General features: G+C 44.1%; 1 protein-coding gene across 3 annotated transcripts in view; it reads right to left on the reverse strand.

Moving 5' to 3' along the window:
- Nucleotides 1-1,625: 1,625 nt before the first annotated feature.
- The window catches only part of LOC100552957 (DNA excision repair protein ERCC-6-like), a 32,205-nt gene continuing 8,224 nt past the window's right edge, over nucleotides 1,626-25,606 (reverse strand). The window contains exons 1-3 of one of the 3 annotated variants that reach the window (XM_062966593.1): nucleotides 15,058-15,242; nucleotides 5,833-7,938; nucleotides 1,626-4,459 (exon numbers count right to left, since the gene is read on the reverse strand). In XM_062966593.1, coding sequence (XP_062822663.1) covers nucleotides 2,353-4,459; nucleotides 5,833-7,925 — 4,200 coding nt within the window. In that variant the 5' untranslated portion in view covers nucleotides 7,926-7,938; nucleotides 15,058-15,242 and the 3' untranslated portion in view covers nucleotides 1,626-2,352. Of the gene's footprint in view, nucleotides 4,460-5,832; nucleotides 7,939-12,492; nucleotides 12,567-15,057; nucleotides 15,243-25,606 lie in introns of those variants that run through there. The other 2 variants (XM_062966592.1, XM_062966594.1) reach the window with 2 other exon arrangements.

Consider the following 25,606-nt stretch of genomic DNA (forward strand, 5'->3'; position numbering starts at 1 on the left):
GAAACTTCAGGTGTACTGTGTGTTTACGTTGATTATCTAAGGACTTGGAGCCTCCGGTGGCCTAGGGGATAAAAGCCTTGTGACTTGAAGGTTGGGTTGCTGACCTCAAAGCTGCCAGGTTCGAATCCCACCCGGAGAGAGTGCGGATGAGCTCTCACTTTCAGCTCCAGCTCCATGCGGGGACATGAGAGAAGCCTCTCACAAGGATGGTAAAAACATCAAAACATCCGAGCATCCCCTGGGCAATGTCCTTGCAGACGGCCAATTCTCTCACTCCAGAAGCAACTCTGGTTGCTCCTGACACGAAAAAAAAATATCTAAGGACTTCATCACATGGGATATGTAAAGCATTTGGGATAGTTGGTTTTCCCTTAAGCTTCGCAATTTCATTTGGAAATTAAACAAATTATAACCCTACCCCTATCTCACCCTTCTCCTTCTCCGCTTTCTTTGGGATTTATCCGTTTGATTTGTCATCACATGGTAAAGACTCCCACTGTCCCTCCTTGTATTCTTTCTGTCCTTGTAATCTCAGGAGGTCAATTTACAGCCCCAAAAACTCACAACATATACAGAGGGGTTATTCTTAGGTTGCAGAATTGAGAACAGGAGGGAGGGGGGAAATGAAGCTTTAGCTCTCTTATATGTCTGTCTCTGCTAGCCTTTTGATAAGCAAAACAAAAGCCTGACAGCACAGCATGAGTTTCAGAAAGGCAATAGAGAAAATAGTAAGATGTCAAAAGGACTTTTATGAGAAGGAAAATAACACAGGAAGAGGGGGGAATGTTGAAAGAGGGGGCTCAGAAACAAGTGCAAAACAACTGAATGTTTTGAATATCTTTGAATGTTTGCTATACTTCCTCAATCCCAAAATGGTAATGGTGGAAGAAAGGTTTCAATACTGCCTATCTTAGCTCTTCCCTCCATAGTGACGTCATAGTTATGTTAACAAACAGGTGAGGAGGAATTCCCATCACATGTTAAATTGGGCATGCTAACACATCTCTACATAGGGAATTAAAGAATAAGTCACTTGCCAAACAGCTTGGAAATCGTCAGGAAAACCCACACTTTAGAAATGGCAAGATACCTCTACCCCACACTTGAAAATTGTGTCATGTGAAGGGCACCATCGGTTGCAGTTTCTTAAGTGTATAGAAACATTGATTTTATTGCATGTGATGAAGTCATAGGTTTCCTCTCTCCTCCTCATGTCATCACGAAGGGTCAGATTTTGGGACAGAATATCTCAACTCATAATTTGAAATAACCAGAGATGACAATGGGTGCATCTACACTATCACATTAATGCAGTTTGATGCCATTTTAACTACCATGGCTGAGAACTGTAATTTGATAAGGTACCATCACTCTTTGGCAGAGAGGACTAAACTCCTGTAGCATTAAACCATGGCAATTAAAGTGATACCAAACTGCATGAATTCTACAGTGCAGATGCACCCAATATCAAAGGTGGTTTATAGTAATTTTGATGAAATGTATAAGGAAGATTCCAGTACCCAATAGAGGTATCAAACCGCCTTAGTTCTACAGTGTAGATGCACCCATAGTAGCCTGTGGCATTATCCTACTAAGAAAACACAATAGATCAGAGAAGACACAAGTTTTTGAAAATAGGGAAAAACTTTACTAATAGTAGAAAAGACAGTAGGAAACATTAACCATATATAAATACTTGATTTTTCAAAAAGTTAAAGTGCAGGGAAGAAAAGAAACAATCTTGAGGAGCAACCAATTTCTTCCCTTCTGGGCTTCATTTCACAGACTTCCTCCCTAAATGGAGGAAGATAATATCAGACCACGATGCATAACAACTTCTTTAGCTTAATATCTTCCATTGGGTCCAATACAACTCTTGCGCCAGCTGCAAGCTTTCCTCATCACTTCACTTTTTGGAGCAAGAAATAGCGCTGGAGTATATACACAATCGTGCCATTATATTTAAGTAGAACTGTATCTTCTCCCTAAAGTCCACTTAGCCTTCGTCAAGGAACACCACAAAGCTCAAACCAAAAATGGTTCAGTCTTCTCAGCTACGGCTTTCCCAAATAAATGCAAAGGACATCCTATGGACCTTGTCACTGCCATGGCCAAAAGAAGGCCAATCCTAGTTCTAATAAAATCAGAGTGAAACTTGTCCTTGCTTAGTCTTTAAAAAAGGAGACCAAGCTGCTGAGCAAACAATAAACTGGATTATGAAGAACATCTTGAATAGATAATCGAGACAAAAAGCATCCAGATTGGTGTACTATGCAGTCACTGGGAACGATTTCTTCGGCAAGAAATGAAAACAGAGGTTAATTCCATTGGACTCGATGGGATACATGAGACTCACGAGTAGCGGGACTTCTGGTATTTTTTATCCTTGAGCTGCGACTCCAACTGGACCAACTCCTGGGCTTTCTTGACCCTGTGTTCAATGTACTGATGCGCCTCGTCATCTTCTGCTTCTTCTTCTTCCTCCTCTTGACCTGTTTCGCAGGTGTACATCAGGTCGTGGTCCGATATGCCAAACATCTCCAAGGTATGGAGATACGCAATGTGTTTGTCCAGTTCCAGGTCCGAATTCCTCTGTGTGGCATGCAAGGACTGGAGCTGCAGTTGTGTTGCAGAGCTTGTGGTGTCCTCCAGCGTGAAGAGCTCCCTCAGTTCCTGTTGGGTGAAATATCGATACGGGTTTTTCTTATCCCCGGTGCTTTGCTGGATCAACGAGTCCTTGAAGACTTGACGCCTGTAGATTTTCTCTTCCACTGTCCCGCAGGTGATGAGTCGGTAGATGACGACGTTCTCTTTTTGTCCAATCCGGTAGGCTCGGTCTACCGCTTGGGCATCAGTTGCAGGGTTACAGCTGGGATCAAAAATGACCACCCGGGTGGCCGAGGTCAAGGTCAGACCAACGCCTCCAACTTGGGTGGTCAGAAGGAAGACCGAATAGCTTTTGTCCATCTGAAACTGCCTGACCCTCTTCTCCCGTTCTGCTAAACACGTCACTGTCCCATCGACACGCATCATCCGGAAGCTCCGTTTGGTTAAGATGTGCTCTATGATGTCCAGCATTTTTCTCGACTGGGAGAAGACAAGGGTTTGGTGTCCTTCCTCCTGAAGTTTCTCCAACAATGCAACAAGGAAAACAAGCTTTCCCGACTCCTCGATGAGAAGTTTATCAGAAACCCGTTTGATGTCTTGGGTCATGCTCAAAGTCGATTGATCTGTTGGCTCAGAGTATTCCGACACCTCCAAACCAAGATTGGCACACGCTTGTGCGGACAACAACCTGGGGTGATCACAGAGTTTCTTCAAGACGGTCAACTCAGCTAATGGGGAACGCGTTGTCATGAGAAGCTCCTTGATATGATCCAAGGAGAGAAAATTCCTGTAGATGTCTTCTTGCATAGGGGCCAAGTACACCCAGACAATAAAGTCATTTTTCCTTGGTAGAGACGGCATTTCCAGAGCAATGTAGTCTCTCTCTTCACCGGTCAGGCAGACGGATCGCTCCAAATTCAGCTTCAGTATCTCCCCTTTACTCCGGCGCAAGAAATAGGGCTTGATCATTGCCATCAAGTTCTGTGAGATCTTCAGCCCAAGGGCTTTCTCGCCCAGAGTTGCATCCTTCTCTCTGGCCTTCATGATGGGACTCTCATATTCCATCTTGAAGGTTTTTGCGGTGCCAAGGAGGGACCCCTGACAAGCGAAATCAAAGAGAGCCCAAAGCTCTCTGAGGTTATTTTGCACCGGCGTCCCAGTGAGAAGGATACGATTGACAGCCGGGATGCCATACACAGACTTGGTGGTTTTTGCAGAAGGGCTTTTGATTTTGTGGGCCTCATCCAAGATGACGTAGTTCCAAACAAAAGGCTGCCCGTCGAGATTGGAGAGCTGTTCCCAGTTGGCCAGGACCATCTGGTAGGAGGTGAGCAAGACCCCAGTTCTCCTCTGGATCTGCTCAAGGTTTTGCTCTCGTTCCTTCTTGCTGGTCCCATGGAAGACCTTCACTCTAATTCCAGGGACCCAGTTGGCAAACTCCCGCATCCAGTTGTTAACAAGCGTAGCCGGCATGATGAGCAACACAGAACGGACGAGTCCAGCACCAAACATCCCCGAAAGGAAAGCGATGATCTGGATGGTCTTCCCGAGGCCCATGTCATCGGCCAAAATGCCGCCCTGTCTCTTCTTGTGATAGAGATTGTAAAGGAAGGCCACCCCTTCCTTCTGATGCTCGAATAGTTTGTCATGGAGCTCTCGACAGATCATAAGTCCACTCTGGCACACGTCCACAAATTCGTCTCCGTCCCCATCTTTATCCAAAGCCAGTGACATAAGCTTCTCCTCTGCATCTTGGACATCCTCCGTCGGGTGTTCTTTGGGTTGGATTTTGTGAACCTTGCTGGAACGTTTGCGGGTTTTCGGGGTTTTCTGCTCCATCTGCACCACAGCTCTGTGAAACATAGCACAACATGGCCAGTTAGTGGATGGAGAACTTCCCCAAAATAGGTCCTGTATCTTATAAAAATCGAAATTGTTCTACACTACAACCCCCAAATCTACAGGATAGGTAAATCTACAGGATATCTGACAAAATATGACCGCTGGAGTATATACACAATCGTGCCATTATATTTAAGTAGAACTGTATCTTCTCCCTAAAGTCCACTTAGCCTTCGTCAAGGAACACCACAAAGCTCAAACCAAAAATGGTTCAGTCTTCTCAGCTACGGCTTTCCCAAATAAATGCAAAGGACATCCTATGGACCTTGTCACTGCCATGGCCAAAAGAAAGGTTAAATCCAATCCTAGTTCTAATAAAATCAGAGCAGGGCCGGCCCCACTATTGAGGCCCCTGACGCCGCCGCCTCGGGCGCAGGCCCGGGGGGGCGCCGTCAGGCTGGGCGGGAGGCGGGGCACCGCCCTGACGGTGCCCCGCCTCCCGCCCAGTGCGCCCTGGCCCGTCTGGCCTTTCCTAGCTGGCCAGACTGCAGCGGAGGTCCCTGCAGGCCGCAATTGCGGCCTGCAGGGACCTCCGCTGCAGTCTGGCCTGCTACAAAAGGCCAGACGGGCGAGCGGGAGTAGCGTGGGAGGCGGGGCCAGCTCTGACGCCGCTCCCCCCCGCCCAGCGTGCCTTGGCCCTGCCTCCCACGCAGCGTGGGAGGCGGGGCCAAGGCACGCTGGGCGGGGGGGGGGAGCAGCCTCAGAGCTGGCCCCGCCTCCCCCGCTACCCCCGCTCGCCCGTCTGGCCTTTTGTAGCAGGCCAGACTTCAGCGGAGGAACCTCCGCTGAAGTCTGGCCTGCTACAAAAGGCCAGACGGGCGAGCGGGGGTAGCGTGGTGGGAGGCGGGGCCAGCTCTGAGGCCGCTCCCCCCCCGCCCAGCGTGCCCTGGCCCCGCCTCCCACGCTGCGTGGGAGGCGGGGCCAGGGCACGCTGGGCGGGGGCGGGGCCAACTCTGGCCCCGCCCCCCTCACTATTCTCCCTGGCCCCGCCTCCCACGCAGCGTGGGAGGCGGGGCCAGGGCACGCTGGGCGGGGCCATGGCGCCGGTGGCGGGGGCGCTTTTCAGCACCCCCGCTTCCCATCAAAAAATTTCTCCGGCCGGCCCTGAATCAGAGTGAAACTTGTCCTTGCTTAGGCTTTAAAAAAAGGAGACCAAGCTGCTGAGCAAACAATAAACTGGATTATGAAGAACATCTTGAATAGATAATCGAGACAAAAAGCATCCAGATTGGTGTACTATGCAGTCACTGGGAACGATTTCTTCGGCAAGAAATGAAAACAGAGGTTAATTCCATTGGACTTGATGGGATACATGAGACTCACGAGTAGCGGGACTTCTGGTATTTTTTATCCTTGAGCTGCGACTCCAACTGGACCAACTCCTGGGCTTTCTTGACCCTGTGTTCAATGTACTGATGCGCCTCGTCATCTTCTGCTTCTTCTTCTTCCTCCTCTTGACCTGTTTCGCAGGTGTACATCAGGTCGTGGTCCGATATGCCAAACATCTCCAAGGTATGGAGATACGCAATGTGTTTGTCCAGTTCCAGGTCCGAATTCCTCTGTGTGGCATGCAAGGACTGGAGCTGCAGTTGTGTTGCAGAGCTTGTGGTGTCCTCCAGCGTGAAGAGCTCCCTCAGTTCCTGTTGGGTGAAATATCGATACGGGTTTTTCTTATCCCCGGTGCTTTGCTGGATCAACGAGTCCTTGAAGACTTGACGCCTGTAGATTTTCTCTTCCACTGTCCCGCAGGTGATGAGTCGGTAGATGACGACGTTCTCTTTTTGTCCAATCCGGTAGGCTCGGTCTACCGCTTGGGCATCAGTTGCAGGGTTACAGCTGGGATCAAAAATGACCACCCGGGTGGCCGAGGTCAAGGTCAGACCAACGCCTCCAACTTGGGTGGTCAGAAGGAAGACCGAATAGCTTTTGTCCATCTGAAACTGCCTGACCCTCTTCTCCCGTTCTGCTAAACACGTCACTGTCCCATCGACACGCATCATCCGGAAGCTCCGTTTGGTTAAGATGTGCTCTATGATGTCCAGCATTTTTCTCGACTGGGAGAAGACAAGGGTTTGGTGTCCTTCCTCCTGAAGTTTCTCCAACAATGCAACAAGGAAAACAAGCTTTCCCGACTCCTCGATGAGAAGTTTATCAGAAACTTTTTTTTTGATGTCTTGGGTCATGCTCAAAGTTGATTGATCTGTTGGCTCAGAGTATTCCGACACCTCCAAACCAAGATTGGCACACGCTTGTGCGGACAACAACCTGGGGTGATCACAGAGTTTCTTCAAGACGGTCAACTCAGCTAATGGGGAACGCGTTGTCATGAGAAGCTCCTTGATATGATCCAAGGAGAGAAAATTCCTGTAGATGTCTTCTTGCATAGGGGCCAAGTACACCCAGACAATAAAGTCATTTTTCCTTGGTAGAGACGGCATTTCCAGAGCAATGTAGTCTCTCTCTTCACCGGTCAGGCAGACGGATCGCTCCAAATTCAGCTTCAGTATCTCCCCTTTACTCCGGCGCAAGAAATAGGGCTTGATCATTGCCATCAAGTTCTGTGAGATCTTCAGCCCAAGGGCTTTCTCGCCCAGAGTTGCATCCTTCTCTCTGGCCTTCATGATGGGACTCTCATATTCCATCTTGAAGGTTTTTGCGGTGCCAAGGAGGGACCCCTGACAAGCGAAATCAAAGAGAGCCCAAAGCTCTCTGAGGTTATTTTGCACCGGCGTCCCAGTGAGAAGGATACGATTGACAGCCGGGATGCCATACACAGACTTGGTGGTTTTTGCAGAAGGGCTTTTGATTTTGTGGGCCTCATCCAAGATGACGTAGTTCCAAACAAAAGGCTGCCCGTCGAGATTGGAGAGCTGTTCCCAGTTGGCCAGGACCATCTGGTAGGAGGTGAGCAAGACCCCAGTTCTCCTCTGGATCTGCTCAAGGTTTTGCTCTCGTTCCTTCTTGCTGGTCCCATGGAAGACCTTCACTCTAATTCCAGGGACCCAGTTGGCAAACTCCCGCATCCAGTTGTTAACAAGCGTAGCCGGCATGATGAGCAACACAGAACGGACGAGTCCAGCACCAAACATCCCCGAAAGGAAAGCGATGATCTGGATGGTCTTCCCGAGGCCCATGTCATCGGCCAAAATGCCGCCCTGTCTCTTCTTGTGATAGAGATTGTAAAGGAAGGCCACCCCTTCCTTCTGATGCTCGAATAGTTTGTCATGGAGCTCTCGACAGATCATAAGTCCACTCTGGCACACGTCCACAAATTCGTCTCCGTCCCCATCTTTATCCAAAGCCAGTGACATAAGCTTCTCCTCTGCATCTTGGACATCCTCCGTCGGGTGTTCTTTGGGTTGGATTTTGTGAACCTTGCTGGAACGTTTGCGGGTTTTCGGGGTTTTCTGCTCCATCTGCACCACAGCTCTGTGAAACATAGCACAACATGGCCAGTTAGTGGATGGAGAACTTCCCCAAAATAGGTCCTGTATCTTATAAAAATCGAAATTGTTCTACACTACAACCCCCAAATCTACAGGATAGGTATCCATATCTGACAAAATATGACCTCTCTAAGCATTTGCTAGATCTTTTAGAGAGTGTTTCCTAAATGGTGGTTCCTGACACAAAATGGGGACCCTTGAGTTCAATGTTGAGGTAAAAAAAAACAACTGGGTACAGTAAAATATTTCTAAATGCCATCAATTTATACAGATTTGCTAGCATCAATGTTTAGATTTGGCTGGCATGCATATTTATGGTATGACAAAGATAGAATTAACAAAGATTTCCTTAGATATTCCGTATTTATATTCCGCCCTTCTCCCCAGATTATAGTAGAGTCTCACTCATCCAACATAAACGGGCCAGCAGAACGTTGGATAAGCGAAAATGTTGGATAATAAGGAGGGATTAAGGAAAAGCCTTAAATTACGTTATGATTTCACAAATTAAGCACCAAAACATGTTTGACAACAAATTGACAGAAAAGGCAGTTTAATACACTGTAATGTTATGCAATAATTGCTGTATTTACAAATTTATCACCAAAGCATCGCAATGTATTGAAAATATTGGCTACAAAAACATTGACTGCTAAAAGGAAGATTACGTTGGATAATCCAGAACATTGGATAAGTAAATGTTGGATAAGTGAGACTCTACTGTATATATAGAGCAAAGAGAGGCAAACATTCAATCACATACAATGAGACACACAACGCAGTATGTATAATCACATACAATGAGACACACAACGCAGGCAAGGCAAAGGCTTCTCCTTTCATTTCCGGCTTTTGGAAGTGGTGCTCATCTCTAGCTCTGGGGAGGTGGTTCCTCTCCATTTTCAAGCTGAGGAGCCTGTGTTGTTACCTCTTGGTTGTGTGACCAGCGTGATAGCTTGGAGAGTGTTTTCCCGCCAGAGCGGTACCTATTTATCTACTTACATTTGCATGTTTTTGAACTGCTAGGTTGGTAGGAGCTAGGGCTGACAGCAGAAGCTCACCTGTCCCATGGATTCAAACTGCCAACCTTCAGGTGAGCAGCAGCAGCAGCACAAGGGTTTAACTCATTGCACCAACGTGACCCCATTGTCTTTGTGTATTGGTGTCTCACTGTATGTCATTGTCACAAGGCATTGAATGTTTGCCTGTATCTGTTTACATGCTGTAATCCGCCCTGAGTCCCCTCGGGGAGAAGTGAAGAGTATAAATAAAATATTATTATTATTATTATTTTATGACACAGCAAACAAGATAGACATGCTGGATTTCGTATCACAAAATCACAAGTCGAACACTTCCCAAGTGTCTAGGACTGTGTGATGTATTTTCGGATGATGTACGCAGATCTATTATTATTATTATTATTATTATTATTATTATTATTATTGGTGGCCTCTGGTGGCGAAGTGTGTTAAAGCGCTGCACTGCTGAACTTGCGGACCAAAAGGTTGCAGGTTCGAATTTGAGGAGCGGAATGAGCTCCTGCTGTTAGCCCCAGCTTCTGCCAACCTAACAGTTTGAAAACATGCAAATGTGAGTAGATCAATAGGTACCGCTCCAGCGGGAAGGTAACGGCGCTCCATGCAGTCATGCCGGCCACATGACCTTGGAGGTGTCTATGAACAATGCCGGCTCTTCGGCTTAGAAATGGAGATGAGCACCAACCCCGCAGAGTCGGACACGATTGGACTTAACGTCAGGGGAAAACCTTTACCATTATTATTATTATTATTATTATTATTATTATTATACCTTTTCATGCCTGGTGGACCTGCAAGTTGGTACAAATTTTGTAGGAAAAAGTGATTAAAGATGCAAATAATACGATAACTTAAAAGATTAGGCAAAAAAAAATCCAGAGATGTGCCTCTTAAGGCTATTTGATGAAAAAAAAATCAGTAAAGAAGATGAAGAAATCGGTCAATGCAGCTTTGTTTCAGCAAGAAGAAGCCATTAATTCACTTAATAAAAACTTATTTTGGAACAAGTAATTAATTTGCTTAACAAAAACTTATTTTGGAAAAAAAAACTTTCATTGTTTACAGTGGAGCCTGCAGAAGATGCTTCAGCTGTACTCCACAAAAAGGAAAATCTGCCTTGGGCCAGAAGACCTTCCTTTCAACAGGGTTTAATTTCAGATATCCACACAAAGTTTGGAGATATATCTCTTTGCAGATATGTGGAGTCATGTTGTATATACAGTAGAGTCACTTATCCAAGCTAAACGGGCTGGCAGAAGCTTGGATAAGCGAATACCTTGGATAATAAGGAGGGATTAAGGAAAAGCCTATTAAGCATCAAATTAGGTTATGATTTTACAAATTAAGCACCAAAACATCATGTTTTACAACAAATTTGACAGAAAAAGCAGTTCAATACATGGTAACGTTATGTTGTAATTACTGTATTTATGAGTTTAGCACCAAAATATCATGATATATTGAAAACATTGACTACAAAAATGGCTTGGATAATCCAGAAGCTTGGATAAGCGAGGCTTGGATTAGTGAGACTCTACTGTACTTGTATTTTATTGGTAAATGTTAAGCTGCATTTTACCCATGTGTATTTGTTATATGTATTTTAATAGTGCTTTGTTTTACCACTTCATTTTAATTTACCAAGGTTGAACCACAAAGCGAGGCAGGTAATAAATAATAATAATGTCAGGGGTAATTTGATTGTGCTTTTCCTGCATGGCAGGGTGTTGAACTAGAGGGTCCATATGGTCTCTTCTAACTCTATTATTCTAATAATAATAATAATAATAATAATAATAATAATAATAATAATAATAATAATACAGTATTCCTTGACAAAATTGAAGGAAAAGCTGATAAGGAGAAGACCTGGCTCTGGCTCACGAATGGGACCCTGAAGAAGGAGACAGAAGGCCTGATCCTTGCAGCCCAGGAGCAAGCCATCAGGACAAAGGCAATTAAGGCCAAGATTGAAAAATCAGCTGATGACCCAAAATGCAGACTGTGCAAGGAAACCGACGAAACCATTGATCATATCCTCAGCTGCTGTAAGAAAATCGCACAGACAGACTACAAACAGAGGCACAACTATGTGGCCCAAATGATTCATTGGAACTTATGCCTCAAGGACCACCTCCCTGCAGCAAAGAACTGGTGGGATCACAAACCTGCAAAAGTATTGGAAAATGAACATGCAAAGATACTGTGGGACTTCCGAATCCAGACTGACAAAGTTCTGGAACACAACACACCAGACATCACAGTTGTGGAAAAGAACAAGGTTTGGATCATTGATGTTGCCATCCCAGGTGACAGTCGCATAGATGAAAAACAGGAAAAACTCAGCCGCTATCAGGACCTCAAGATTGAACTTCAAAGACTCTGGCAGAAACCAGTACAGGTGGTCCCGGTGGTGATGGGCACACTGGGTGCCGTGCCAAAAGATCTCAGCCAGCATTTGGAAACAACAGACATTGACAAAATCACGATCTGCCAACTGCAAAAGGCCACCCTACTGGGATCTGCACACATCATCAGAAAATACATCACACAGTCCTAGACACTTGGGAAGTGTTCGACTTGTGGTTTTGCTAAACGAAATCCAGCATATCTATCTTGTTTGCTGTGCCATACAACGTCGTTGTGTTGATAATAATAATAATACAGTAGAGTCTCACTCATCCAAGCTAAACGGGCCGGCAGAAGCTTGGATAAGCGAATATCTTGGATAATAAAGAGGGATTAAGGAAAAGCCTATTAAACATCAAATTAGGTTATGATTTTACATATTAAGCACCAAAACATCATGTTATGCAACAAATTTGACAGAAAAAGTAGTTCAATACGCAGTAATGTTATGTTGTAATTACTGTATTTACGAATTTAGCACCAAAATATCACGATATATTGAAAACATTGACTACAAAAATGGCTTGGATTATCCAGAGGCTTGGATAAGCGAGGCTTGGATTAGTGAGACTCTACTGTAATAATAATAGTTCTTCAACTGATTAAACCAAGACTGATCTAAGATAGGATAAATATATTTGAATGGATTAATGAATGAATACTTTCCAACATTTAACTGACAATAACTAGGGATTCATCACTGTAGAATGAATGACATTGGATACTGAGCTGTCATGGACTCATGGGACTTGTAGTCTTATTAGATAACCTTCTCTGCCGGTGTCTCACCAAACTACAATTTTCAGGGTCCCATAGTATTCAGCCACGGCAATCAAAACGGTGCCAAACTGCATTAATTCTACAATGTAGACACACACAAGTTAGGAGCAAGCTGTTGCTTTTGCCTGAGTCTATTGAGATCGCCGTTCCATATAGGAAACCTGATATCAGCAAAAACAAATCAATAAATAAACTTATTGCCTGCATGAGGGATTTCTGTTCAAAATAAGAGACATTCAGTTTTACTGGAGAGGTAAAATCGGACACAGATTTGCTCCTTCAATGAGAACTTGCACTTTTTCTCTCACCTTTGACGCTGCTTCACCCGTCCAGGGCTTTTGGTTTTTGCTATTATGACCGCTGCCATACTATTAAGGGATTGGGAGACAGACTCACCAAGCCTGAAAAATAGCAAAGCTTTCTTATTACAATAGGAGATGTTGTTCGTTTAAGGTAGTGGAAGAAGGGAGCACATTTTAACAAAACATGGGCACAGTCAGCAGGGGAAACGGCAAGATGGTCATCTATGCTGACGATCGTGCCATCACCGCTCAAGCAGGGAGCTTTGAAAGGGTTGAACAGAAGCTCTCTGAAGCTTTAGGTGCTCTTATTGACTATTACAGAGAAACCCAACTCAGGGTGGATCACATTATATACATGTAGGGCAAACATTCAATGCCCATAAACACATAGAACCGAGACAGAGACAGACGCAGAGGCAATTTAACCTTCTCCTGAGGGGATGTTCAATTCTGGCCACAGGGGGGAACAGCTGCTTCATCATCCACTGTGACGGCACTTCCTCATTCCAACGTTGTAAATTAGTTAAACTTGTCTCCCCACTTTTATAAGTGGTACCTTATTTCCTACTTGATAGATGCAACTATCTTTCTGGTTGCTAGGTCAGCAACGAGCAGGGGCTATATATTTTTTTAATTGACGGGTGCTCACCTCGCCATGGGCTGGCCTCGAACTCATGACCTCGTGGTCAGAGTGATTTATTGCAGCAGGCTGCTCACCAGCCTGCGCCACAGCCACAGGCCATCCTCTGTTCGAATATCAGCCAGCAAGACAATGCCTTAAATCAAGAAATAGTTTTCTAAGATCTACTCACAGAATCGCCTCAGCAAGCAAGAGTCCAAAAGTGGCAGGTTAAAACCCAGAACCTCAATTTGTGGTTGAGAATGGATGAGAGACTCCCTCCTGGGCACACAGAAGATGATTTGGAAGGCACTAAACAGACTCTGCTTTGGCACCATGAGATGCAGAGCCAGTCGGAAGAAATGGGGCTTCAAAGTGGAGTCCACAACATGCAAGTGTGGAGGAGAGCAAACCACAGACCACTTACTACAATGCGGTCTGAGCCATGCCACATGCACCGTGGAGGACCTTCTTATAGCAACACCGTAGGCACTCCGAGTGGCCAGATTCTGGTCAAAGGATATTTAATATAATGCCAAGTTTTTAACTTTGTGTTTTTAAATACATTATACCTGCATCCTCAATTTGCTTCTGACAAGATAAATAAATAAATAGTTGCCAGTGGGGACACATTTTGTCAGATATGGATACATTTCTGGTTTTCTATATGGACCTGGGTTTACATTGCTCTTTTTGACCATTTCTTGGAACGTGTGTGCCAAGTGTGGTCAAGATGGCAAAGGGCACGTCATCTACACTATTGAATTGATGCAGTTCAATAATGCTTTAATTGCTGTGGTTCAATGCTATAGAATCTTGGGAATTGTAGTTTGGTGAGGCACCAGCATTCTTTGGCAGAGAAGGTTAAAGACCTTGTGAAACTACAAATCCCATGGGTCCATAGTACAAACTTCATTCATTTGTACTATAGTTACAAACATAGTTATAAACTTCATTCATTCTACAGTGTAGATGCATCCCTTGTTATTGTCTTTAAAATGTTGGAAAGTATTTGTTCATTCAACAAATCGCTCAGCAAACCGATATAATTACTACTATTATAGTTACCCCTATTTTCCCCTATTGGTCTAAAACTATTTAGCCATTTGTAATTCCTTTATTTTATTGCTTTTAAACTTATTTGTTATGCAATTCTTTTGACATGAAATAAATAAACCCCTATTTTCTCATTGACCAAACCGATACAACTTGTCTCATTATAATTACCTGATTCCTGTAGACCAAATTGGTACATTTACTCCCATTATAATTATCCCTATTTTCCCATTGGTTAAACTAATACAATTACTTCCATTACTGTTACCTTTGTTTTCCCATTGACCATACTGACACCATTACTCCCATTATAGTTACCCCAGTTTCCCCATTGACTAAACGGATACAACTACTTCCATTATAATTACTCCTGTTTCGCCATTGACTAGACTGAGACAATTACTCCCATTACAATTACCACTCATTTCCCATTGACCAAACCAATACAATTACTCTTAATATAGTTACACCACTCTCCCATTGACCAAACTGATACAATTACTTCCATTGTAGTTACCAATTTTCCCATTTACCAAACTTATACAGTTACTCATTATAATTCCCCTTCTCCCCATTGACCAAACTGATACAATTACTTCCATTGTAGTTACCAATTTTCCCATTTAGCAAACTTATACAATTACTCATTATAATTCCCCTTCTCCCCATTGACCAAACTGATACAATTACTCTTGCTATAGTTACACCATTGTCCCATTGACCAAACGGATATAATTACTTCCATTGTAGTTACCCTAGTTTTCCCATTTACCAAGCTGATAAAGTTACTTTCATTTTAACTATACCTGTTTCCCTATTGACCATTTTTGCAAAACCCAACCCAATGAGTCAACTTTAGGACACTTGCATCCACTTTTCTGCAAAGTGTAACTTACCAGAAAAAGGGATACTTGCAACCTCTTAAGTAGGTGAAGAAATCTGCTTAGAAAATTAGACTCAGAAACAAGAAAATATATAACAAATACACGTAAAAAGACCTCAAAACCTATAAACCAGTCTCACTTCCCAGCTCTTTCTTTCTCAAGCAGATAAGTAGAAACAATGGGTTCAATTTATCCTTTTTAGGGGGCCCAATTAGAGGCTGGAGGAGATCAGGGAGAGAGGATAGTCAATTAGCCAATTAATCAGGCAGCCAATCAACACGGAGAGAAACCTCTGAGCATCTGCACCAGTAGAGTAAATACTAGAGCCTGATATTAGGTGTATCTGCACTGTGGAATTAATGCAGTTTAATTAATGCGGTGGTGCAATGGGTTAAACCCTTGTGCCGGCTAAACTGCTGACCTGAAGGTTGGGTTACTAATCTGAAGGTTTGTTTATTTATTTGTTTGTTTACATTATTTATATTCTGCCCTTCTTTCTTGCCCTGAAAGGGACTCAGGGCTGATCACGATGTACACATACAAGGCAAACATTCAATGCCATATGAACATAAAGACAGAGACAGACACAGAGGCAATTTAACCTTCTCCAGCTTCCAGCTTCCTGAGGGGATCCTTGATTCCAGCCACAGGGGGAGCAGCTGCTTCATTATCCACTGTGACACCGAGTCCTTGAATACTTCCTCATTCTAAGCGGTGCTGGATGATATTTATGGTGTTGTAAATTAGTTAAATTAGCCTCCCCACATAAGTGGTACCTAAATTTCCTACTTGATAGATGCAACTATCTTTCGGATTGCTTAGGTCAACAACGGGCATGGCTATTTTTTATTTTAATGGTCGGGTGCGACACGGGTTGGCCTCGAACTCATGACCTCTTGGTCATAGTGGTTTATTGCTGCTGGCTACTAACCAGCCTGCGCCACAGGTTGCTGTTTGGAATTCGTGAGATGGGGTGAGCTCCCATCTGTCAGCTCTAGCTTGCAGGGACATGAGGGTTGTCCCTCCCAGCTAACACATCTGCACATCCACTGGGCAACGTCTCTGTAAACAGCCAATTCTCTCGCACCAGAAGTGACATATTCAAGTGACTTGAGTATGGTCTCAAGTCATTTCTGACACAACAAAAAAATCTTTGATACCAGAGCCTGACATAGGTGCATCTATACTGTGGAATTAATGCAGTTTAACACCACCTTAAGCAAATTGCTGGAGCTGGAAAATGTAGTTAGATATCAAGGAGTGCATCTACACTGTAGAATGGATGCAGTTTGGAACTACTTTAACTGGAGTCAATGCTATGGAAACTTTCGAGTTGTACAAAGTTTCTTTAGCAACTCATTCTTTATGACCCCATCAAACTACAACTCCCAGGTTTCCATAACATTGAGCCATGGCAGTTCAAGTGGGGTCAGAATGTATTTATTTACCAATTTAGATGCACTCAAGGATAACTACAGACAACTCTTCACATTTGCTGAGATTGTTTTCACGCTCCGTAGAGCGGATTCCTCCTTTACTAAACCCATTGACTTTGCTCTGGACTCGCTGATTTTTGCAGAAGTCGGCTGTTTATAATAATAATGCTGTGAAAGAGATTTATGATGAGTCCCCTATCCATCAGTATCTCACAATATCCCAGCCATAAAGAAAACAACAACAGTAGGGTCATTCGGTTTAAAGCTAATGGGGTGAGAACCTTATTTAAAGGCTACTCCAGTGCAAATGTGAGTAAGCATGTTTATTGGAAAAAGCATGCTTTCATTTTATTTTGATTAGGCAGGTAAGATACATTAAATCAGGGGTCCTCAAACTTTTTAAGTGGAGGGCCGGTTCACAGTCCCTCAGACTGTTGGGGGGCCAGACTAGGATGATATAGTCCAAAATTAGGATTGTTGCTGTTGTTGTGTGCCTTCAAGTCATTTCAGACTTAGGTCAACCCGAAGTCTAAAGTTTAGGTCAGAGGCCAGGTCAATGACCTTGGAGGGCTGCTCCCGGCCCATGGGCCTTAGTTTGGGGACTCCTGATCTAGACGATCTCATAAGACCATAGGTAAGGAAAGGGGCCCCCAAAGGCCATCTAGATGGTTTCATAAGACCATAGGTAAGGAAAGGGGCCCCCAAAGGCATCTAGATGGTTTCATAAGACCATAGGTAAGGAAAGGGGCCCCCAAAGGCCATCTAGATGGTTTCATAAGACCATAGGTAAGGAAAGGGGCCCCCAAAGGCCATCTAGATGGTTTCATAAGACCATAGGTAAGGAAAGGGGCCCCCAAAGGCCATCTAGATGGTTTCATAAGACCATAGGTAAGGAAAGGGGCCCCCAAAGGCCATCTAGATGGTTTCATAAGACCATAGGTAAGGAAAGGGGCCCCCAAAGGCCATCTAGATGGTTTCATAAGACCATAGGTAAGGAAAGGGGCCCCCAAAGGCCATCTAGATGGTTTCATAAGACCATAGGTAAGGAAAGGGGCCCCCAAAGGCCATCTAGATGGTTTCATAAGACCATAGGTAAGGAAAGGGGCCCCCAAAGGCCATCTAGATGGTTTCATAAGACCATAGGTAAGGAAAGGGGCCCCCAAAGGCCATCTAGATGGTTTCATAAGACCATAGGTAAGGAAAGGGGCCCCCAAAGGCCATCTAGATGGTTTCATAAGACCATAGGTAAGGAAAGGGGCCCCCAAAGGCCATCTAGATGGTTTCATAAGACCATAGGTAAGGAAAGGGGCCCCCAAAGGCCATCTAGATGGTTTCATAAGACCATAGGTAAGGAAAGGGGCCCCCAAAGGCCATCTAGATGGTTTCATAAGACCATAGGTAAGGAAAGGGGCCCCCAAAGGCCATCTAGATGGTTTCATAAGACCATAGGTAAGGAAAGGGGCCCCCAAAGGCCATCTAGATGGTTTCATAAGACCATAGGTAAGGAAAGGGGCCCCCAAAGGCCATCTAGATGGTTTCATAAGACCATAGGTAAGGAAAGGGGCCCCCAAAGGCCATCTAGATGGTTTCATAAGACCATAGGTAAGGAAAGGGGCCCCCAAAGGCCATCTAGATGGTTTCATAAGACCATAGGTAAGGAAAGGGGCCCCCAAAGGCCATCTAGATGGTTTCATAAGACCATAGGTAAGGAAAGGGGCCCCCAAAGGCCATCTAGATGGTTTCATAAGACCATAGGTAAGGAAAGGGGCCCCCAAAGGCCATCTAGATGGTTTCATAAGACCATAGGTAAGGAAAGGGGCCCCCAAAGGCCATCTAGATGGTTTCATAAGACCATAGGTAAGGAAAGGGGCCCCCAAAGGCCATCTAGATGGTTTCATAAGACCATAGGTAAGGAAAGGGGCCCCCAAAGGCCATCTAGATGGTTTCATAAGACCATAGGTAAGGAAAGGGGCCCCCAAAGGCCATCTAGATGGTTTCATAAGACCATAGGTAAGGAAAGGGGCCCCCAAAGGCCATCTAGATGGTTTCATAAGACCATAGGTAAGGAAAGGGGCCCCCAAAGGCCATCTAGATGGTTTCATAAGACCATAGGTAAGGAAAGGGGCCCCCAAAGGCCATCTAGATGGTTTCATAAGACCATAGGTAAGGAAAGGGGCCCCCAAAGGCCATCTAGATGGTTTCATAAGACCATAGGTAAGGAAAGGGGCCCCCAAAGGCCATCTAGATGGTTTCATAAGACCATAGGTAAGGAAAGGGGCCCCCAAAGGCCATCTAGATGGTTTCATAAGACCATAGGTAAGGAAAGGGGCCCCCAAAGGCCATCTAGATGGTTTCATAAGACCATAGGTAAGGAAAGGGGCCCCCAAAGGCCATCTAGATGGTTTCATAAGACCATAGGTAAGGAAAGGGGCCCCCAAAGGCCATCTAGATGGTTTCATAAGACCATAGGTAAGGAAAGGGGCCCCCAAAGGCCATCTAGATGGTTTCATAAGACCATAGGTAAGGAAAGGGGCCCCCAAAGGCCATCTAGATGGTTTCATAAGACCATAGGTAAGGAAAGGGGCCCCCAAAGGCCATCTAGATGGTTTCATAAGACCATAGGTAAGGAAAGGGGCCCCCAAAGGCCATCTAGATGGTTTCATAAGACCATAGGTAAGGAAAGGGGCCCCCAAAGGCATCTAGATGGTTTCATAAGACCATAGGTAAGGAAAGGGGCCCCCAAAGGCATCTAGATGGTTTCATAAGACCATAGGTAAGGAAAGGGGCCCCCAAAGGCCATCTAGATGGTTTCATAAGACCATAGGTAAGGAAAGGGGCCCCCAAAGGCCATCTAGATGGTTTCATAAGACCATAGGTAAGGAAAGGGGCCCCCAAAGGCCATCTAGATGGTTTCATAAGACCATAGGTAAGGAAAGGGGCCCCCAAAGGCCATCTAGATGGTTTCATAAGACCATAGGTAAGGAAAGGGGCCCCCAAAGGCCATCTAGATGGTTTCATAAGACCATAGGTAAGGAAAGGGGGCCCCAAAGGCCATCTAGATGGTTTCATAAGACCATAGGTAAGGAAAGGGGGCCCCAAAGGCATCTAGACCATCTCATAGGACCATAGGTAAGGAAAGGGACCTCCAAAAGCCATCTAGATGGCCTCATAAGGCCGTAGCTAAGCAAAGAGACCTTCAAAGACCATCTAGATGATCTCATAAGGCTATAATGGAGATGGAGGCGGGATATAAATAAACTTATTATTATTATTAGTAGTATTATTATTATTACTACTACTACTAAGCAAAGAGACCTCCAAAGACCAGGTGGACTTAGGTCAACCCTAAGTCTACAGTTTAGGACAGGGGCCAGGTAAATGACCTTGGAGGGCCGCATCTGGCCCCCGGGCCTTAGTTTGGGGACCCCTGCATTAAATGTTCTTTATCCTGTCTCCTTAAGTAAAGGAGAAGGAATTTCAGTAGGGCAGTCAAAAGAAACCCAAGTTGATATGTTTCATGATTGGCTGCACCTGTTGTGGAGTCTCTTTCTATGGAAGCTTTTAAAGAGAAGCTGCATGGCCATCTCTTGAGAGGGCTTAGACCAGGGGTCCCCAAACTTTTTAAATAGGGGGCCAGTTCATGATCCTTCGGACCGTTGGAGGGCCGGACTATAGTTGGCCACTGAGCAATAATAATAATAATTAATAATAACAACAATAATAATAAAAAAGAGGGTTGGAAGAGACCCTTTGGGACATTGAGTCCAATCCCCTTCTGCCTTTGTGCACCAAAAGCACAAGCAAAGCATCCCTGACAGATGGCCACCCAGCCTCAATGTTAATAATAATAATAAGAAATAATAATAAGAAAATTGCACAGACAGACTACAAACAGAGGCACAACTATGTGGCCCAAATGATTCATTGGAACTTATGCCTCAAGTACCACCTGCCAGCAGCAAAGAACTGGTGGGATCACAAACCTGCAAAAGTCTTGGAAAATGAGCACGCAAAGATACTGTGGGACTTCCGAATCCAGACTGACAAAGTTCTGGAACACAACACACCAGACATCACAGTTGTGGAAAAGAACAAGGTTTGGATCATTGATGTCGCCATCCCAGGTGACAGTCGCATTGAAGAAAAACAACAGGAAAAACTCAGCCGCTATCAATACCTCAAGATTGAACTTCAAAGACTCTGGCAGAAACCAGTGCAGGTGGTCCCGGTGGTGATGGGCACACTGGGTGCCGTGCCAAAAGATCTCAGCCGGCATTTGGAAACAATAGACATTGACAAAATTAGGATCTGCCAACTGCAAAAGGCCACCCTGCTGGGATCTGCGCGCATCATCCGAAAATACATCACACAGTCCTAGACACTTGGGAAGTGTTCGACTTGTGGTTTTGTGAAACAAAATCCAGCATAACTATCTTGTTTGCTGTGTCATACAACATCGTTGTGTCAATAATAATAATAATAATAATAATAATAATAATAATAATAATAAGGGTTGTAAGAGAAGAAGAGACCCCTTGGGTCATTTAGCCCAACCCCCTTCTGCCCTTGTGCTGTGGGGGCCGGATAAATGGCTTTGATGGGCTGCATCCGGCCCCCGGGCCTTAGTTTGGGGACCCCTGGCTTAGACTGTGTCTTAGCAGAATGGGGTTGGACTGGATGGTGCTTGAGGGTCTCTTCCAACACTATAACTATGTCTCACTTCATTCTTCTCCATGTGTCTCTTCTCCTTGCCCTTCACCTGACCTCCTGCCTTCCGGCAGATCCAGACTCGCTTATCTCTTCTCCCAGACCTGCATTTCCCTTTGCTTTTTTCCATGGGGGCCCAGTTTCCTTCATGGTTGAAATGGGAGCTCCTGCTCTCCCTCTGGCTTTGCATTCCACCTGCAGTTCAGGAATTTGACAAATGCAGACGAGCAAAGAGAACTTGACAGAGCTCAGAAATATGACCATAATCGTTCAGTTCTAAGATGCACTTCCCCCAGTGTAAACATCTCTAAAAACAGGCTGCATCTTAGAATTATAAAACCAAAGATTTGTTATCTGTTGGTGGTACTGCAGTTAGGGTGCCTTTTACAATCAATGGCTTCTTAGAATTCAAGAAACATGATACTTTCTTGATCTGTGGTCACCAAAAGTCTCTAGGCTGCGTGGTCAGTTAGGTGCACTGGCAAGAGGATTCTGGAGGTTGCTTCCCAAACTAACTTTTGGGAATTATTATTATTATTATTATTATTATTATTATTATTATTATTATTATTATTATGACACAGGAAACAAGATAGATATGCTGGATTTCATATCACAAAATCACAAGTCGAACACTTCCCAAGTGTCTAGGACTGTGTGATGTATTTTCGGATGATGCGTGCAGATCCCAGTAAGGTGGCCTTTTGCAGTTGGCAGATCGTAATTTTGTCAATGTCTATTGTTTCCAAATGCCGGCTGAGATCTTTTGGCACGGCACCCAGTGTGCCCATCACCACTGGGACCACCTGCACTGGTTTCTGCCAGAGTCTTTGCAGTTCAATCTTGAGGTCCTGATAGCGGCTGAGTTTTTCCTGTTGTTTTTCGTCAATGCGACTGTCACCTGGGATGGCAACATCAATGATCCAAACCTTTTTCTTTTCCACAACTGTGATGTCTGGTGTGTTGTGTTCCAGAACTTTGTCAGTCTGGATTCGGAAGTCCCACAGTATCTTTGCGTGCTCGTTTCCCAATACTTTTGCAGGTTTGTGATCCCACCAGTTCTTTGCTGCTGGGAGGTGGTACTTGAGGCATAAGTTCCAATGAATCATTTGGGCCACATAGTTTTTTAAAAATTATTATTGAATTATTATTATTATTATTATTGACACAACGATGTTGTATGACACAGCAAACAAGATAGATATGCTGGATTTCGTATCACAAAACCACAAGTCGAACACTTCCCAAGTGTCTAGGACTGTGTGATGTATTTTCGGATGATGCGTGCAGATCCCAGTAAGGTGGCCTTTTGCAGTTGGCAGATCGTAATTTTGTCAATGCCTATTGTTTCCAAATGCCAGCTGAGATCTTTTGGCACGGCACCCAGTGTGCCGATCACCACCGGGACCACCTGCACTGGTTTCTGCCAGAGTCTAGATAGGTCCTGATAGCAGCTGAATTTTTCCTGTTGTTTTTCATCAATGCGACTGTCACCTGGGATGGCAACATCAATGATCCAAACCTTGTTCTTTTCCACAACTGTGATGTCTGGTGTGTTGTGTTCCAGAACTTTGTCAGTCTGGATTTGGAAGTCCCACAGTATCTTTGCGTGTTCATTTTCCACAACCTTTGCAGGTTTGTGATCCCACCAGTTCTTAACTGCAGGGAGGTGATACTTGAGGCATAGGTTCCAATGAATCATTTGGGCCACATAGTTGTGCCTCTGTTTGTAGTCTGTCTGTGCAATTTTCTTACAGCAGCTGAGGATATGATCAATGGTTTCATCGGTTTCCTTGCACAGTCTGCACTTTGGGTCATCAGCTGATGACCCAAATAATAATAATAATTATTATTATTATTATTATATCAGCATTAGCGTTTTTATGATGCCTTTTTTCCAGAGTGGGACACAAGGTGGATCCCAAAACAATATTTACAGAATAAGAGGACTCGTGTTTGTGTGTTATATGAACATTTAGACCAGTCTGCCTTTCTGAAGTTGAATCTTCATTTAAATTGAACTTCCTGGGGCCTTATAGTTGGAAACAATTGGCATACTGTCGGTCAATGCTGTGTGTTTGGTATTGGTGGTCCCACTGATTTTGTGGATTGCTGCGCAATGCTGTCACTCACAAATAGGGGGTCGGGGTTATATCCTTCGTACCATCTCCCATTGTTGTAGGACGGTGGGAGTTTACTATCATGAATAAGCAATACCTTATGCAATTCAGCCCAGGAGAGATGGAGCCCCAGGTGGCACAATGGGTTAAACCGTTGTGCCAGCAGGACTGCTGACTTGAAGGAATCCAACCCGGGGAGAGCGCGGATGAGCTCTCTCTGTCAGTTCCAGCACCATGCAGGGACATGAAAGAAGCCTCCAACAAGGATGGTAAAAAATCAAATACCCAGGCACCCCCTGGGCGACATCTTTGCAGACAGCCAATTCTCTCACACCAGAAGCGACTTGGAGTTTCTCAAGTTGCTCCTGACACCAAAAAACAAAACAAAAACAGGAGTGGACAGCATCTCAATTTTTATCCTCCTGAGCATAGCATGGATATACATACCTCCATACCTCCATACCTCACATATACATACCTCCATATCTCACAACCTCTGAGGATGCCTGCCATAGATGTGAGCGAAACGTCAGGAGAGAATACTTCTGGAACATGGCCACACAGCCCGAAAGACATACAACAACCCTGTGATCCCGGCCATGAAAGCCTTCGACAACACATATAAATAAATAAATTATATATTTGTCTGTGTGTATGTGCATTAACCCTTCAATGACATCAAATGAAACATCTTCAAGGCTACGCCTCAGGGAGATAGGGCAGGTTACAAATAAAGTTTTATTATATTATTATATTACACCTGTAATTTGTAGAATTAATCCATCTTGACACCACTTTAACTGCCATGTTTCTTTTTCTTTTTTAATTTGTTTTTATTGTTGTTTTGTCGTTTTATCCCACTCCCAGCCTCCCACCCTCCCTTCCTTGTACATACACTTTATACAACAAACTACAGAAGTTATATTTGAAATATCAATCTCAATCTTAATTTTTCCACTCTACATCTTAGTACGTTCTCTAAATAGTTCTTAACTGGTTCCCACATCCCCTTGATTATTGCAATATTTTCCATTTTATCTATATTATTCCATTTGCAATTTGTGATTTCTACATTTAACATATCAACTATATACTTATACCAATTTGTCAGAGTCCATTTTCTTTTGTCTTTCCAACCCCTCACTAAAACCATTTGTGCACATGCTATTAATTTGTCAATCATTTTTTCTTTTTGTATATTTATTCATTACATTTATTTATTACATGCATTTATACTCCGCCCTTCTCCCCGTTATCCTTGCATGTAGTACATTTCTATTAACTATCACTATTTGTAGATTTAGCATTCTATTGATTTCTCCTTCAATCATTCTCCAGTATTCTTGCACCCGGTCGCACTCCCATATCATATGATTAAACACCCCTCTTTGTTCACAACCGTGCCAACACCTATCTTTCATCCCTGGTAAAAAACGTGAAAGTTGTGCAGGAGTTCTATACCATTTTTGTAACATTTTCCTTCTTGCTTCTCTTAATACATTGTACTTTTCTTTTGCTATATTACTTATTTCCCTTAACTGCCATGTTTCAATGCTATGGAATCCTGGGATTTATAGTTTGGTGCAGCACAAGCCCTCTTTAGCAGAGAAGACTAAAAACTTTGCAAAACTGCTATAAATTTCATGTTGAGCTTGTGGTCCACTAAGCAGATGATTTTCTGGTCAGAGGTATGATGAATCCATTCCAAGTTTTCTTTTTCAAAGGAGACACGCAAGATGCACAACTTCAATGTCTTGGGGAGCATCTTTGGAGTCTGACAGAAAACCAGGCATGGATTTCCTGCCCTAATGGCATGGAAGCATCTTTAATTTAACCTGCTGTTAAACTTTCAGAACCAAAGACAGAGCAAATGGAAAAATCCTTTGCAGATAAGTATCAAAGGCAGTGTTAGAGAAACTGGTTGAGTGAGTCAAGAGAGGAGCAAAACCTGCTCTTGAAACTCTCTCCTGGAGTGCAGTAAATGTTACCTTTACAGGATAATACTTTTGTATTTTTAAAAGATATGCATCCATCAGAAGCCTTGCTTCTTCATGCAGAAAAAATACTGGAGAAGAGAGTAAGAAACTGCTAGAGAGAGGAAGGTTCTCAAAACTCACTAAAGCACCTGGATCTTGGAATAATGTCCAAGGTGGGAGAAAGAACCCTTGCCTGTTTGAAGCAAGTGTGGATGTTGCAATTAGCAAGTTCAATTAGCATTGAGTAGCCATGAAGTTTGCAAAGTCAATCAGTGAGGGTATCTGCATAGAGAAAGTGAAGCAAGTGAAGTGTTTGTGGAAT

This window comes from Anolis carolinensis, unplaced genomic scaffold (assembly GCF_035594765.1).
Source record: "Anolis carolinensis isolate JA03-04 unplaced genomic scaffold, rAnoCar3.1.pri scaffold_25, whole genome shotgun sequence".
Lineage (NCBI taxonomy): Eukaryota > Metazoa > Chordata > Lepidosauria > Squamata > Dactyloidae > Anolis > Anolis carolinensis.